The sequence below is a fragment of the Lotus japonicus genome, chromosome 3 (assembly GCF_012489685.1).
Source record: "Lotus japonicus ecotype B-129 chromosome 3, LjGifu_v1.2".
NCBI lineage: Eukaryota > Viridiplantae > Streptophyta > Magnoliopsida > Fabales > Fabaceae > Lotus > Lotus japonicus.
In genome coordinates this window covers 57023212-57036998 of record NC_080043.1, presented here as the reverse complement: position 1 = coordinate 57036998, position 13787 = coordinate 57023212, and the positions used below count along the sequence as shown (strand labels likewise).

Here is a 13787-nt window from a genome sequence, read left to right as displayed (position 1 = left end):
TACTTGTGATGAATGTCTCAAAGGGAAGCAGCATAGGGACCCCTTTCCACAGAAAAGCACATGGAGAGCTTCTCAAAGACTTAAGTTGATACACTCAGACATCTGTGGTCCCATCAAGCCTGAATCAAACACTGGCAAGAGGTACTTCATCACTTTCATTGATGATTTATGTAGAAAAACATGGGTTTATTTTCTTAGTGTGAAATCTTCTGCTCTTGAAACTTTTAAGAAGTTTAAAGCCACTGTTGAAAATGAGGTTGGGGATAAAGTGAGTTGTCTAAGAACTGACAGAGGGGGAGAGTTCAATTCTAAGGAGTTTGGTGAGTTTTGTGAACTCAATGGAGTTAGGAGACAACTCACAGCATCCTATACCCCTCAGCAAAATGGAGTAGCTGAGAGGAAAAATAGGACTATCCTGAATATGGTTAGATGCATGCTCTCAGACAAGGAAATGCCTAGAGAATTTTGGCCAGAAGCAATGAATTGGTCAGTATATATCCAAAATAGGAGCCCTACAATTGCTGTGGAGAACATTACACCTGAAGAGGGATGGAGTGGTAGAAAACCTTCTGTGCATTTCTTTAGGATATTTGGATGCATTGCCTATGCACATATCCCATAAAATCAAATCAGAGAAGAAAATTTGATAACAGAAGTGTTAAGTGTGTGCATCTAGGCATTAGTGCTGAGTCCAAAACCTATAGGCTCTATGATCCCCTCTCTAAGAGGATCATTATCAGCAGGGATGTGGTGTTTGCTGAGCATGAGAAATGGGATTGGTGTAACATCCCGATCTGACGACTGGCCTCACGGTAACAACACGAGTCTTTTCAGTGCGCTTTTGTCCTCACTCGCGCACTTCTTGGGAAAAATTCCCAGGAGGTCACCCATCCCAATATTGCTCCAAGGCTAGCACACTTAACCATGGAGTTCTTATGAGTTGGGCTCCGGAAAAGAAGTTGCATCTTGTTGTTATGAGTAGTACCAATGAAATCTTTTATGCCCTCCCCAATTGTATAGTCCATCCCTATACAGTCTCAGAATACCTCTTGTTCGGGTGTGAGATCGGTTCATTCATGTGTCCCTCCGCCTAGAAGCCTGCCAGGAGCCGCTCCTTGTCCGTGCCTCACTGCACCGGCGATCACTCCCCGCCCTCGTCAGCCCCGAGTGTCACATTTGGAATATAGGAAAGGAGGGAATATAAGAGCTTGATGATGAGGGTGATACTGAAGAAAAGCAAGATGGCAGTCTAACTACATCCACTCCTGTCACAAATGCTAGTGAGGAAGCTGTAAATGAAGAGGCTGCCAATGGAGCCACACCTGGCAGCATTGTTCAACATCCAGACCATGAGGAAGAAGCAAATGAAAGGAGAGGTCGAAGCAGGGTTGTGAATCAGCCTGTGTGGATGAGAGAGTTTGTCAGTGGAGAAGAGTTAGATGAAGATGAGGAGCATCTTGGGTTTGTAAGTGATGTGGCTAAACATGTTGAAAGCTATAGTCTCTCAGCAGCAGTTTGGACACCTATAGCTGATCCTGTCACTTTTCAAGAGGCAGTTGAGAGTGAGCATTGGCAGAGAGCTATGGACCTGGAAATTGCTTCAATTGAGAAGAATAATACTTGGAAGCTAGTCTCACTTCCAAAAGGAGCTAAGAGCATAGGTGTCAAATGGGTTTACAAAACAAAGTACAATGAAAAGGGAGAAGTGGATAAGTATAAAACAAGACTTGTTGCAAAGGGTTATGCACAACTGCAGGGAGTTGATTTCACTGAGGTTTTTGCTCCTGTTGCTAGGTGGGACACTATTAGAACCATATTAGCACTAGCTGCTCTGAACAATTGGAATGTGTTCCAATTAGATGTCAAAAGTGCATTCCTGCATGGTGAAATTGAAGAAACAATGTATGTTGATCAGCCACAGGGTTACTTGATTCAAGGAGCTGAGGGAAAGGTGTATAAGCTGAATAAGGCCTTATATGGCTTAAGGAAAGCACCAAGGGCATGGTACAGTAAGATTGATGCATATTTCCAGAAGGAATGTTTCTCCAGGAGTCCCTCTGATCATACTTTGTATGTGAAGCAAGGAAAGAACGACTTAATCTTAATAGTTAGCTTGTATGTTGATGATTTGATTTTTACTGGTAATTGTGATGCTTTAATCAGTGAGTTCAAGCTATCTATGCAGCAAGAGTTTGATATGAGTGACTTGGGAAAAATGAGCTACTTTCTTGGAGTTGAAGTTCAGCAAAACTCAGAGGGTATCTTTATCAGTCAAGGAAAGTATGCGAAGGAGGTGTTGGAAAGGTTTGGTATGGGTAATAGTCAACCTGTGAAGAACCCTATTGTACCTGGTACCAAACTGTCAAAGAAGGGAGCAGGAACTGAGGTGGATGCTACTCAATACAAACAGATGATAGGAAGCCTGATGTATCTCACTGTCACCAGACCTGACTTGATGTTTGCTGTTAGTTTGGCAAGTAGATATATGGAAAGGCCCACTGAGCAACATCTGCAGGTGGTCAAAAGAGTTATGAGGTATCTTAATGGAACTACTGATCTTGGAATTCTGTATAAGAGGAAGGGAAGTAGAAATCTGGTTGCCTACACAGATAGTGACTATGCAGGAGATGTTGATGATAGGAGGAGCACCTCTGGATATGTTTTTCTACTGGAGGCATGTGTTGTTGCTTGGTCTTCTAAGAAGCAAGCAGTTGTTAGTCTCTCAACAACTAAGGCTGAATTTATTGCAGCAACTTCTTGTGCTTGTCAGTGTATTTGGCTAAGAAGAATTCTTTTCTCACTTGGCCATTTCCTAGACAAGTGCTCACAGATTCACTGTGACAATAGCTCAGCCATCAAGCTTTCAAAAAATCCTGTCTTGCATGGTAGGAGCAAGCATATCGATGACATATATCATTTTCTAAGAGATCTTGTTCAGAATGGCAGAATTGAGTTGGTCTACTGCAGCACTATTGAGCAACTCTCAGATATAATGACTAAGCCTTTGAAGGTGGAGACCTTTGAGAGGTTGAGAAGAGAATTGGGAATGTGCAGACTTAGTGGATAGTCTTTGAATTGTATTGTTTTTGATTTGTGTCTTGTTATGCAGACTTGGTAGATAAACTAGAACTGCATCCTGCAAGTTCAGTTTAAGGGAGGGTGTTAGAGTTAGTTGAGTCTAGTGTGTAGACCAGAGTTAGCTATCTTTAGTTTAGCTAACTAGAGTTGGGTTAACTAGAGTTGGTCAATTGTTGATTGTATAAATACTGTTAAGTCATGAATGAATGTTTGTTGTTGCGTTTTGTTGAAACAGAATCCATAGTGTTGAGAGCTTTCTGTTAGAGTTTACATACCAATGGTGTTTTATCTACACCCATTATTGGCGGTTAACCGCCCTGATGTTTATGACGGATAGATGTCTTCCCAAAAAGGAATGTTCCATCAGTGCTCTAATTTTTAATCAATAACTTTGCAGAGGCATCATGTTCATTTAAAAATGAAAAAAAAATGACTTACCAGCTTAGAATTGGCAAAGGAAATAAAATCTCTAAGGAGTGAGAACACGTACACTCAAATGCTATTTACATTGAAATGAATCATGTCACTCACCAAAACTCCTTGTGCAACTCTACATGACATCTGCCAAACAATCCTATTTACAACATAAGTTGATATACATATCAATCCTATTCGCACCAAAAAATCGACAAGAAACTGAACTAAACAAGAAGCCATCATCAATCAACATAGTCCAAGCAAATCTGATGAGTAGATAAGTTCATCTAATAAATCATCAATGATCATATCCTCTAGTTCAAGTGCTACAAACTCCTCTTCCTGTTGAAGGTTCATCCAGCCACTTCTTTTCGCCAGATCACGCCCCACTACATCATCTAATATCAGATCCAGCTCCGGTCTCAAGCTAAGATATGAGCTAACACTAGCCCACACTTCATTCAGAAGATAGTTCCCTTTAGGTATTGAATGGAGGTGGTGGTTGAAGTCGAAGGGCCTTGGGAAGTAAGATGGTGACCTATCATATATTTCAAGGAGCACCTCGTTAACCAAGTCAAAAAGAAGCTGGTAATCACAGGTTTTTGTAATCTCTTTTCCAGAGGTTTCAATTTCATAGCGCAAAGATGCATCCAATTCCTTGAATAAGGAAGGCTTTAGCGGCTGGTCTACTGTGTATGGCATTTGAATCTGATCATTTCCCATTAAGCCAGAATATTCGAGAACAGCTTTCACATATTGGAAATTGGAGTCTTTTTCTTCATCTGATTTGAATAGGAGGAAATGATTGTCAGAACTCTTGTTTGTGTCTTTGGCTATTGCATTAGCATTTGTGTTGGATAAGGAGTCTGGCAAAGAAGCTACACTTCCCCTATGTGGTACAGTCTCAAATTCTCCGCCTGTTTATATTGACAAAACAATAATCAATTATAAGTTTATTGAAATCATGGTATCTCAAAGAAATACTATAGTAATGTCATGTAAATTAATATAAATTTGTTACCTTTTGCATTACTGGTTGTGTTGTTTTCACAACTAATTTCAAGTGATGTTATTTCCTCATTGCTAAGATAGGTAGTCATACTTTTCTCCTCTTTTTCTTGAAGAAAACTTTCATCTCCCTCTGCTGGCTCATGCATGTCCTCCCTTTGGTCACAGGTAACTCCATCAGTTTTTTCATTCCTTTCAACTGTTTCCACAATTTCAGCCTCTCTTACATGATCAAGTGGTTTGGTAATCTTTGAAGGAAGGCTAACTGGTTTTCTTTGAACATGGCCATCAGTCTCCACTGTACTATTACCTGTTTCATTTGTATCAAAGAGTGCCTCATGTAAAATAAAGCCTATGGCCTCAAGACTAGGCATAGACATATTGCTTCTCGAAAATATAGGAGCAGGTCCACTCTTGTGAATCTTGTCCTCATTTGTCAATCTTAAGCTTTTAGACTTTGAGCTATGCCACTTGACATCTTTTGTGAAGCTTTTCTCAAACAACTGAGTGTACCTATCCAGCGATTCATTAAGAGAGGGTGTTCTTCGCATCTGGCGAGCTTCATGTTTGTTGAAATCATGATCAGAAGGTTTAGTCTCATTTGAGATTTCATTCTCGTTGGAATCATGAACAACACCATCATCTAAGCCTTGTGAGATCTCTTTGTCATTATTCTCAGCGATTGCTTCCTCAGAAGTTTGGTGACTACTTAATTTGAATTCCACAAGAGCATGTTTTATCTTCTGTTTTATAACTTTGAATTGGTGAATGACCAATTGATTCCACCCTTTGTGATTTAACCCTTCAGCAGACCTTGAAGAAACACTTCGTTTTTGTTGCATGGCACTATCCATGCCAAGATCACTCACTGAAGACGTTGGCTCCTCATAAGAAATATCCTTCAATGCAGACTTTTTTTGTGCTTGATCAGTACCAGCATGAAACTTTTCTCCCTTGGAGAAGGTCCAAATTTCATATTGCTTGTGTTTGAAGGTACTAGAGCTGAAGTTTTTCTTCTGTGAAGGTAAAGGAAATGACCCTGATTTTATCAATCTTCCTTTCTTGCGGGAAGCTTTATGAGAGGTTTTCCCACTAACATCTAAGTCTCTTAGAAATTTGAGTAGCAAATCCTTCTCCTCACTAACTAACTCCATAACATCAACACGCTTCTTAAATTTATTGGAAGTGCCTCTGTTAAGTTTGTTTGTTTCCACGCGCTTATGGTTAATGGTAGCTTCTGTTGTGTTGCCATCTTTTTCCAGTTGAAGTACATGTTCACTATTGGCCTGGTTTTGGGGAGAACTTTTCACCTGATATTTTTATGAGATTTAGTACAATGTTACATACTCACACATCCACATTAAATATGAGACAATCTATAATTTTTTGTGGCCATGGCCATAAAATATGAGCATGAAGTTTGAAACTCACCAGGAAGGATTCTGCTTCTGCAACTTCATGTTGTTGGTCTTCTTCTTCACCTTGGATATGCGAAATGGTTTTTCTCTTATCTGCAGATGGGTTAAAGAGCTTGCTAAGCACAAAGTCCTTGACAGAAATAAAAATGTGGGGAATGACGATTTAAGTGAGAAAAATGTCAAATGATGTATTAAGATATAGCAACATAATTCAATTTCAGTTGATGTTAGTTGCTAGTTAGAGTTTCAGTTGGTGTAAGTTAACACATCAGAACCACTTGCATATATACATTCACCCTTGATTCAGTAAACAGATTATTCACTTTCTCCACTTGTTGAGTTCTAATATGATGATGCACAAAGCCAGGATTTTTAGTGCTTTCTTGAACAAAATTACCATCTGTCTTTAATTTTCAATCATTTCTTTCCCTGAATCAGGACTAACAAATATTAGTTTTTTATTAGATAGAGACATGAACGATTTTATGTTATTTTGGTAACCGCAGAAGGCACCTTGTGTATACTTAAGATTCTCTGATTTTTTTATGCTTGATTTTATATGTCAACTCTAACTGGTTCCACTGATTAGGTAGACTGAATTGGCCCCCTTATATTTCTGTTTTATGATGTAGACCTTTTAATAATTCCTTTGAAGATAAAATATATGACACCAGACCATTACATAAGCAATTGCAATGATTCATGTATGAATAGAAAAAAGAACCAAAAGTTAAGTAATGATGAGTAAAGTAAACAGGATGTGGTGTAAAATTGCTTACATCTGGATTGTCTTCTCTTTTTATGAGGAAACACCTTTTTGACATGCCAGTGATGGTAATCAAGAATTTGAAACATGCCCCACATACATCCTGGATTGTTCTCCTGCTTGGAGGACTGCTCTGAAGAAAGCAATTGCTTTCCCATAGCAAATTAGGGTAATCTTGAATCCACTCAAGTGATAATCAATTTCTTCCACTAGGCCTTGTCCTGCAGAACCGTGATTAACAATACATACATGTTAAAGAAAAATAAAAGCATCATTGAACACAAATTTCATTCTTTACAAATATGCATATATGTTCATATTACATAATTCTTTTGCAAGTTTTGACACATAACCAGCTAACGCATATTATTGAATATCATAAGAACAAAGATCACTGAAGTTATTTGTACTAGACAAAGAACAAAACATGAAATCACCAACAGAGACTAAAAGTAGCTGATTAATTGAAAGACATAACAAACAAAATCTGTGATTGTCTTTAACAAATTGGAACATGCTGCAATCTGCAGTTTTATCAATCAAACTCTAAAATAAAACTCAACTTGGGTTGTTTTGATAATAACTGAAATATTTTACAGAAACATATCTAGATGATCAGAGATATAACTTGTAACGTGAGAGTAAAATTGAATAAGAAAAAAAAACATGCTTCGTTTCTAGTAGCTAGCAACATAACTGAAAGTTGTTTATTCTTCAACGTTTTCAATAGAAGTGAAAGGCAAGCAGAAGAAATAAAGTATAATCAACAGAAATTAACCAATCTGTACCTCTAATGGATGGAAAGAAGAAGGTAAAGCAGGTTGATTCTGTGGCAGAACAGAACGAGAGAATTAGGCAGAGGTTCTGAATAACAACGCCAGAAGTGAAGCAGTGTTGATCAATGAAAGCTGGCAAGAGGTATAAACTATAAAGTGGACGACCAAACCACTAGTCAGCATATGGAATATATATATTATATATATTATTATATTTTTTATTCAATATTAATTATATTTTAATTTTATATATAAATATATGAATATTGATGTGGCTGCGATACACACGGCAAAAGATGGTTATGGAAGTCATAGGTTGTGGTCTGGTTTCTAGATATTAGTTTCAGTATGACCCGCGCCAAGACTGGTCTAATTGTCTACTATCTTTGGTGAGACCAGCACCAGACAAAAAAGGCTGCTGATTAATATGTTTAATTATCGTTGATAAACCTTAGCTTATAAGGAGTTTTTACTCTTTCTATTGCAAAAAGAGAGGCCTAATTGGGTTCTGTTGTTGATGGCCCCAAAGTAATTTTTGTATTTACACAACAGGTTTTTTCACTGAAACAAGCAATAATGTTCGAGTTTAGCAGGATATTTACATGTGGTAAAGGCGTTATTATAAAAAAAAAAATTGAAAATGTTATTATCAAATATTTAGCGCAACTACATTCATAGAAATTTGAACTCACAACATCTAAACTATAATAGCTTCGAGTTAGTTGATTTACACGTTGGGTGGTTCAGAAATGTATTGAGTGAGAAAGTTTTTTTTGAGAGTGTAGAAAGTTAAATTATATTTCAAAATTAAATAATTAAATAAAAAAGGCAAGGTTGCAATTTTAGAAGGTTGCTATTATTTTCTTAAACTAGTGTTTTTTTACCCGCGCGTTGCACGGGGAATACGTCTATTGTATTTGATACGTCAATTAATACCTTGATTATTAAAAATATATTAAACAATAGATGAAATAGAAGACTTAGAAATGCTAAGCAAAGTTGACATAAAGACTTCTCTTATAAGCCTGGTTGAGATCAACAGGAACTCGTTTTACATTCTTCGTGAATATGAAGACAATGACACAAATCATAGATATAAGAAATTAGCAACAAATTAATCTTAAAAAAAATGAATGTGATAGTAGCACAAATTAGGATTGTGTAAGATAAATCATAAAGTATGACATTATTGTGTTTATTCCAACTAAGTAGGGATGACAATGGGTAGGGTACTATAGAACCATCCTCATACCTGTGTTTTAAAAAATTACCTATTCCCGTCCCCATACTCGCGTGGGTAGCAACTCAATGCTCTCCACCTTTAGACAATTCAATGTCATTACAAGAAGCTCTTCATCTTTGCCAAAATCTAAATGTAGGGATCGCTATGGGTCTCGGACCCATAAGGTCTCGGGCACATATGGTACCCGCAAAAAATACCTACTATGGGTAGGGTAAAAAACAGCTAAATGGGTATGAGGTTGGGTATAGGTAATTACCCACAAAAAGTAGTGGGTATGAGTGCGGGTATGGGCACTATAGTACCCAACCGGCTCATACCCGCACACATATGTTATTATTATTATTATTATTATTATTATTATTATTATTATTATTATTATTATTATTTGGTAATATATTAACAAATTAACTTAAGCTATAGCTTTCAAACTCACTCTTTTAAAAAAAAAAATTAGGGACATTAATTCTTAGTGACGTGTCATTCTCACGTTAATTCTCATAAAAAAGTACATTTTTAAATTTTAGATTTGATTAGAATATAGGTTGTTTTTTTCCTTGATTTGATCTTAATTTATTTTTTATTTATTTTTAGAGTATTAATTAATTTTATGGTATTTTTATTGAATTTTTTTAAATAGAGATAATATCTATTTAAATAGAGATAGGTTTAGATATATTTAGTTTCTTTTTATCTCTTTGTTAGACTAATAATAAACTAAATCTTAACAGATATTCAACAGAGTCCTTATATATCTTTGGCTTCTATGCATTTTCAGGGGTTAAATAACATGTGTGATTTTTTCTCCTTGATTTGTAGGTTGAAGAAAGTATTCGTAATGACAGAGTTAATCTCATGGCAAAGCGGTGTGATTACCTTTGAGACTCACGATATGGCTCAGGTTGGTGCTACGATCTATGATGGAAAATTTGATGTATGGATTCTCATCATTTATTACTTTTTCCCTTTTTTTTAGATTTATGGTTCTGGAAAGTGATATCATTTTCTCTTCTTATTTTCAAATTTTTTTGATGGCTCAAAGACATGTCAAGGTTGATGGGGATAAGATTAAAAAATGAAAGAAAACCAAAACACAGGTTCTTGTTGAAATGCTTTACTACTCTTGCTATTTTATTTTGTTAAGCCAGAGAAACAGATTGGAATTGATATATCATTCATCTTTTGAAAACCATCACCAAAATAAAATTTCAGTTTCCCTTCTACTAAGCATTTCATCAGACACAAAAAATAAAGGGGAAAAAAATTAAGTTACCTCTTTGCCATTGTCGTTGAGGAGGATTGTGGGAAAGCGAGAGGTAGAGGTCCTTCTTCAGAGAAGGAGATTAGGCTGTTGAGCCTCCTCTGGCGGTAATCATCTTCCCTGTCGATGATCCTATGCGACTTGCGAAAACCCAAATCGGCGTTGGTTTCAGGGGCGGAGGGCATGTCCTTGAGGAGGCTTTTGGGGGCGGGGTTGGAGACTTGAAGTGTGGTATGCGTCCCTGGCGCTTGCGCCATAGAGATCTTGTGATTGTCTACTTATTTATTTTTCTTCTCTATATATGTTACCATACTTGTCTTCCCCTTATTGCATATGTTTTGGTTGCTTTTTCTTAATCGTAAGTTAAATGAGTAAAATTGTACTTTACCCGTTTAAATCAAATTATCATTTTTCTCATACCATCTCATGGCCTTAATCAGTGTAATATGTGTAGTTTATTTTCATAGCCCTAATTTAGATTTAGCACTGTTCTATAGCCCTTTAGTTCTTCATAGGTGGTAATGGACAGTTAAAATTACTTAAAACAAAAGACCTAGGAAGGAAATCTAACTTAATTCTTAAGGTTGCACCCCAACAAAATCCAGTAATGACCACATCAACTTAAATAGTAATTGGACTTTGAAGAGAAAAATATATGTTCAGATAACTTTTGAGATCTAGGAAAATAAAGTTTTTAACTTTTGATTATATTTCAAACTGATAATGCCCATCAAACAATCAGGAGAAGCCTTTCAAGGAATCCAGTAATGACCACATCAACTTAAATAGTAATTGGACTTTGAAGAGAAAAATATCTGTTCAGATAACTTTTGAGATCTAGGAAAATAAAGTTTTTAACTTTTGATTATATTTCAAACTGATAATGCCCATCAAACAATCAGGAGAAGCCTTTCAAGCAAACATCCTGTTATTAGAAAACCATGCTCCCTCATGTTTACAATGGTGCCATCATGTAGCAGGCTGACATAGATAAAACATAAGTATCTAGTGCAGTTATCTTGGTAAAGAATGAATATGTATAATTGGCTGACTGACCATTCCTGTTTCATGAGGATTATATTAGAGTGATAGATAATTCCTTCTTTTAGAATTAGGACTTCGGGTTGTGTCTTAACTTAGTAGACAGAATCATAGAATTTATTTCTCATTGTATTTTTCTTAAAAATATATTCTAATTTTTTTATCGTAATTAAAGTCTAAGGATACTTGAAAACACAAACAAAAAATCCAGAAATAAATCACCTTAATCCTAATCAAATCTAAAATTAAAAAAGATACTAACTAAAGATAGATAAAAACTACCAAAATCTAGCAAATCACAATAAAAACTCATAAAATCATAAATTAAATAAAAATCTGAAAATTCAATAAAATACCATAAAAATTAATTAATACTCTAAAAATAAATCAAAAATTAAATAAAAGACCAACAGATAAAATCAAGAAATAAACAACTTAAATCAATAATAAGATAAATTAAGATAAAATCATGAAATAAACAACCTAAATCCTAATCAAATCTAAAATTTAAAAAGGTACTAAATAAATATAGATAAAAACTATCAAAATCTTGCAAATCACAATAAAAACTCATAAAATCCTAAATTAATTAAAAATCCGAAAATTCGATAAAAATACCATAAAAATTAATTAATACTCTATAAATAAATTAAAAATAAATTAAGATAAAATCAAGGAATACACAACCTAAATCCTAATCAAATCTAAAATTTAAAAATATATTTTTTTATGAGAAATAACCTGAGAATGACACGTGGAATTTTTTTTTATGAGAATTAACGTGTGAATGACACGTCACTAAGAATTAACGTGAGAACGACACGTTAATAAATCAGCCTGATATGAGTTCTTCTTTTCTAATATATATTGATATTGATGATTGATATTGATTTTAGTGCAATGTTTACAATAGAATTATATGGGTAAGATTTTAGCTTTGAGGTTGTTTTCACCCTCATAATCAATTTTAGTTTCAATAGAATGACTAATCAATATCAATCAATATATATTAGAAAAAAATAAGTTCTATCAGGCTGATTTGGTGACGTGACAGCACCAGTTTAATTCTCATAAAAAAAAATCCACGTGTCATTCTCATAAAAAAAAAATTCTACGTGTCATTACATTAGATAGTTTCTCTTCTGTTGTGTTATTTTATCTTGAAACTAAATTTTAAAAGATTTAATTATCTAAGATTTACCTAGATTACTCCTTACTAAATTTATTTCCAAAACAAATCTTGAAACAGTTTTCATTATCTCTTTAAATTTGGAAAAGTCTCAAGTCTAATTTACTGCATATTTACAGGAATCCCTTGATTTCTCCTTTTATTCTTTCTCATGATCTATAATATAAAAATAAAATATGTAGTGCTGGGATTATAATCCATTAAACTTTTAAAAGATTTTCTCTAATTATCTAAGATACTACATCAGTCATCTCCTCCCTATATATCAATATCAATATATATTAGAAAAGAATTAGATAGCTTCTCTTCTGTTGACACGTGTTCCCTGATTCCAAAACAAATCTTGAAACCTAATTTTAAAAGATTTGCCCTAATTATCTAAGATTTACCTAGATTGCTCCTCACTAAATTTATTTCATCAATCTTGATTTAAATAGGTTATAAATATGTTTAATTATTTTTGAGAATTAAATCATTTATTATTTGATGGATACGGAGAATATTGGAATATTTGATTTGATTGGTTTCCAAATATTTAAGAAAATGAAAAAAATTTAATAATCATTTCAGAAATAAAGAAATTATTATTGAAAAAAAAAATGGGGAAAGAGGAATTTGAAAGAAGGGATGAGGGGAGAGAGACCAACAAATTGGGGGGGGGGGGAGAGAAGGACAATTAATGGGGAAAAATGAAAAAGATATTAGGGAAACTGAAAATTTATAATGTCAAATGAGAGAAAAGAGAGATGAACATAATTAGGGGAGAAAAGTAGACAATTAAGGAGAAATTAATGGGGAAAGAGGATAACACATATTGGGAACATCTTTAAAAAAAAGGCTTAGTTGCAGTTTTGCTCCTCATCTTTCACCTATGTGTGATGTGTCTCCCTCATGTTTAAAAGGAGCACATTTACTCCCTTATCTTTCAATTTGTGCAAATCAACTCCTTCCGTTAAGTTGCCATCCAATTTCAGACGGAAATCGTCTATGTGGACTTCATTAACGACGTGGCTCTGACATTACCCGCCACTGGGATACCATGTCATATATTGTTTATTTAAAAATAATTCTTTTTCTATTAATTCAATTTTAATTCTTTTAATATCTTATTCAACCTTCCTTTTCAATCTCTCGATTAAACACCACCGCCACACACAGACCCCCACCATCATTCCCTTCTTCTTCTTCTTCTTCTCCCTCGTCTCTCTCCATTAAACAACATCAACCCTCCATCTACCACAACACCAACACCACCACTCCATTCTTCTTCTTCTCTCTTCATTCAACCACCATGAAATCGAATTTGAATCTCACACCATGAAACCCACTGTCACTAAATCAAACCTAGGCAACCCAGAAAAGAGTGCGATTGCAGGGGAAGAGGATGGAGTTGAACCCAGAATCTGAAATTTTCATAAATCTTTCAAGAAACTCTAGATTTGAAACAATCAAAAGAAAAAGAGGGGAAGAGGATGAAGCTAAAATCCTGAATATGAATTTCATTTTGGTATGGTTACATCTTGAAGCTACAAAGGAAATCCCAAATCCCAAACCCATCCTCACCATCGATCAACTCCTCTATAGTCCCAACGG

At 35.0% G+C, this 13787-nt stretch overlaps 1 protein-coding gene across 1 annotated transcript; it reads right to left on the bottom strand.

Annotated features, from left to right (window-relative positions):
* Positions 1-3565: 3565 nt before the first annotated feature.
* Positions 3566-7633, bottom strand: LOC130743399 (protein TRM32). The gene is made up of 5 exons (XM_057595627.1): positions 7476-7633; positions 6701-6908; positions 5935-6014; positions 4517-5813; positions 3566-4412 (listed from the first exon to the last, which is right to left on the bottom strand). The coding sequence occupies exons 2-5, from the start codon at positions 6843-6845 to the stop codon at positions 3742-3744; spliced, it is 2193 nt and encodes a 730-aa protein (XP_057451610.1). The 5' UTR covers positions 6846-6908; positions 7476-7633; the 3' UTR covers positions 3566-3741.
* Between the last annotated feature and the right edge of the window lie 6154 nt (positions 7634-13787).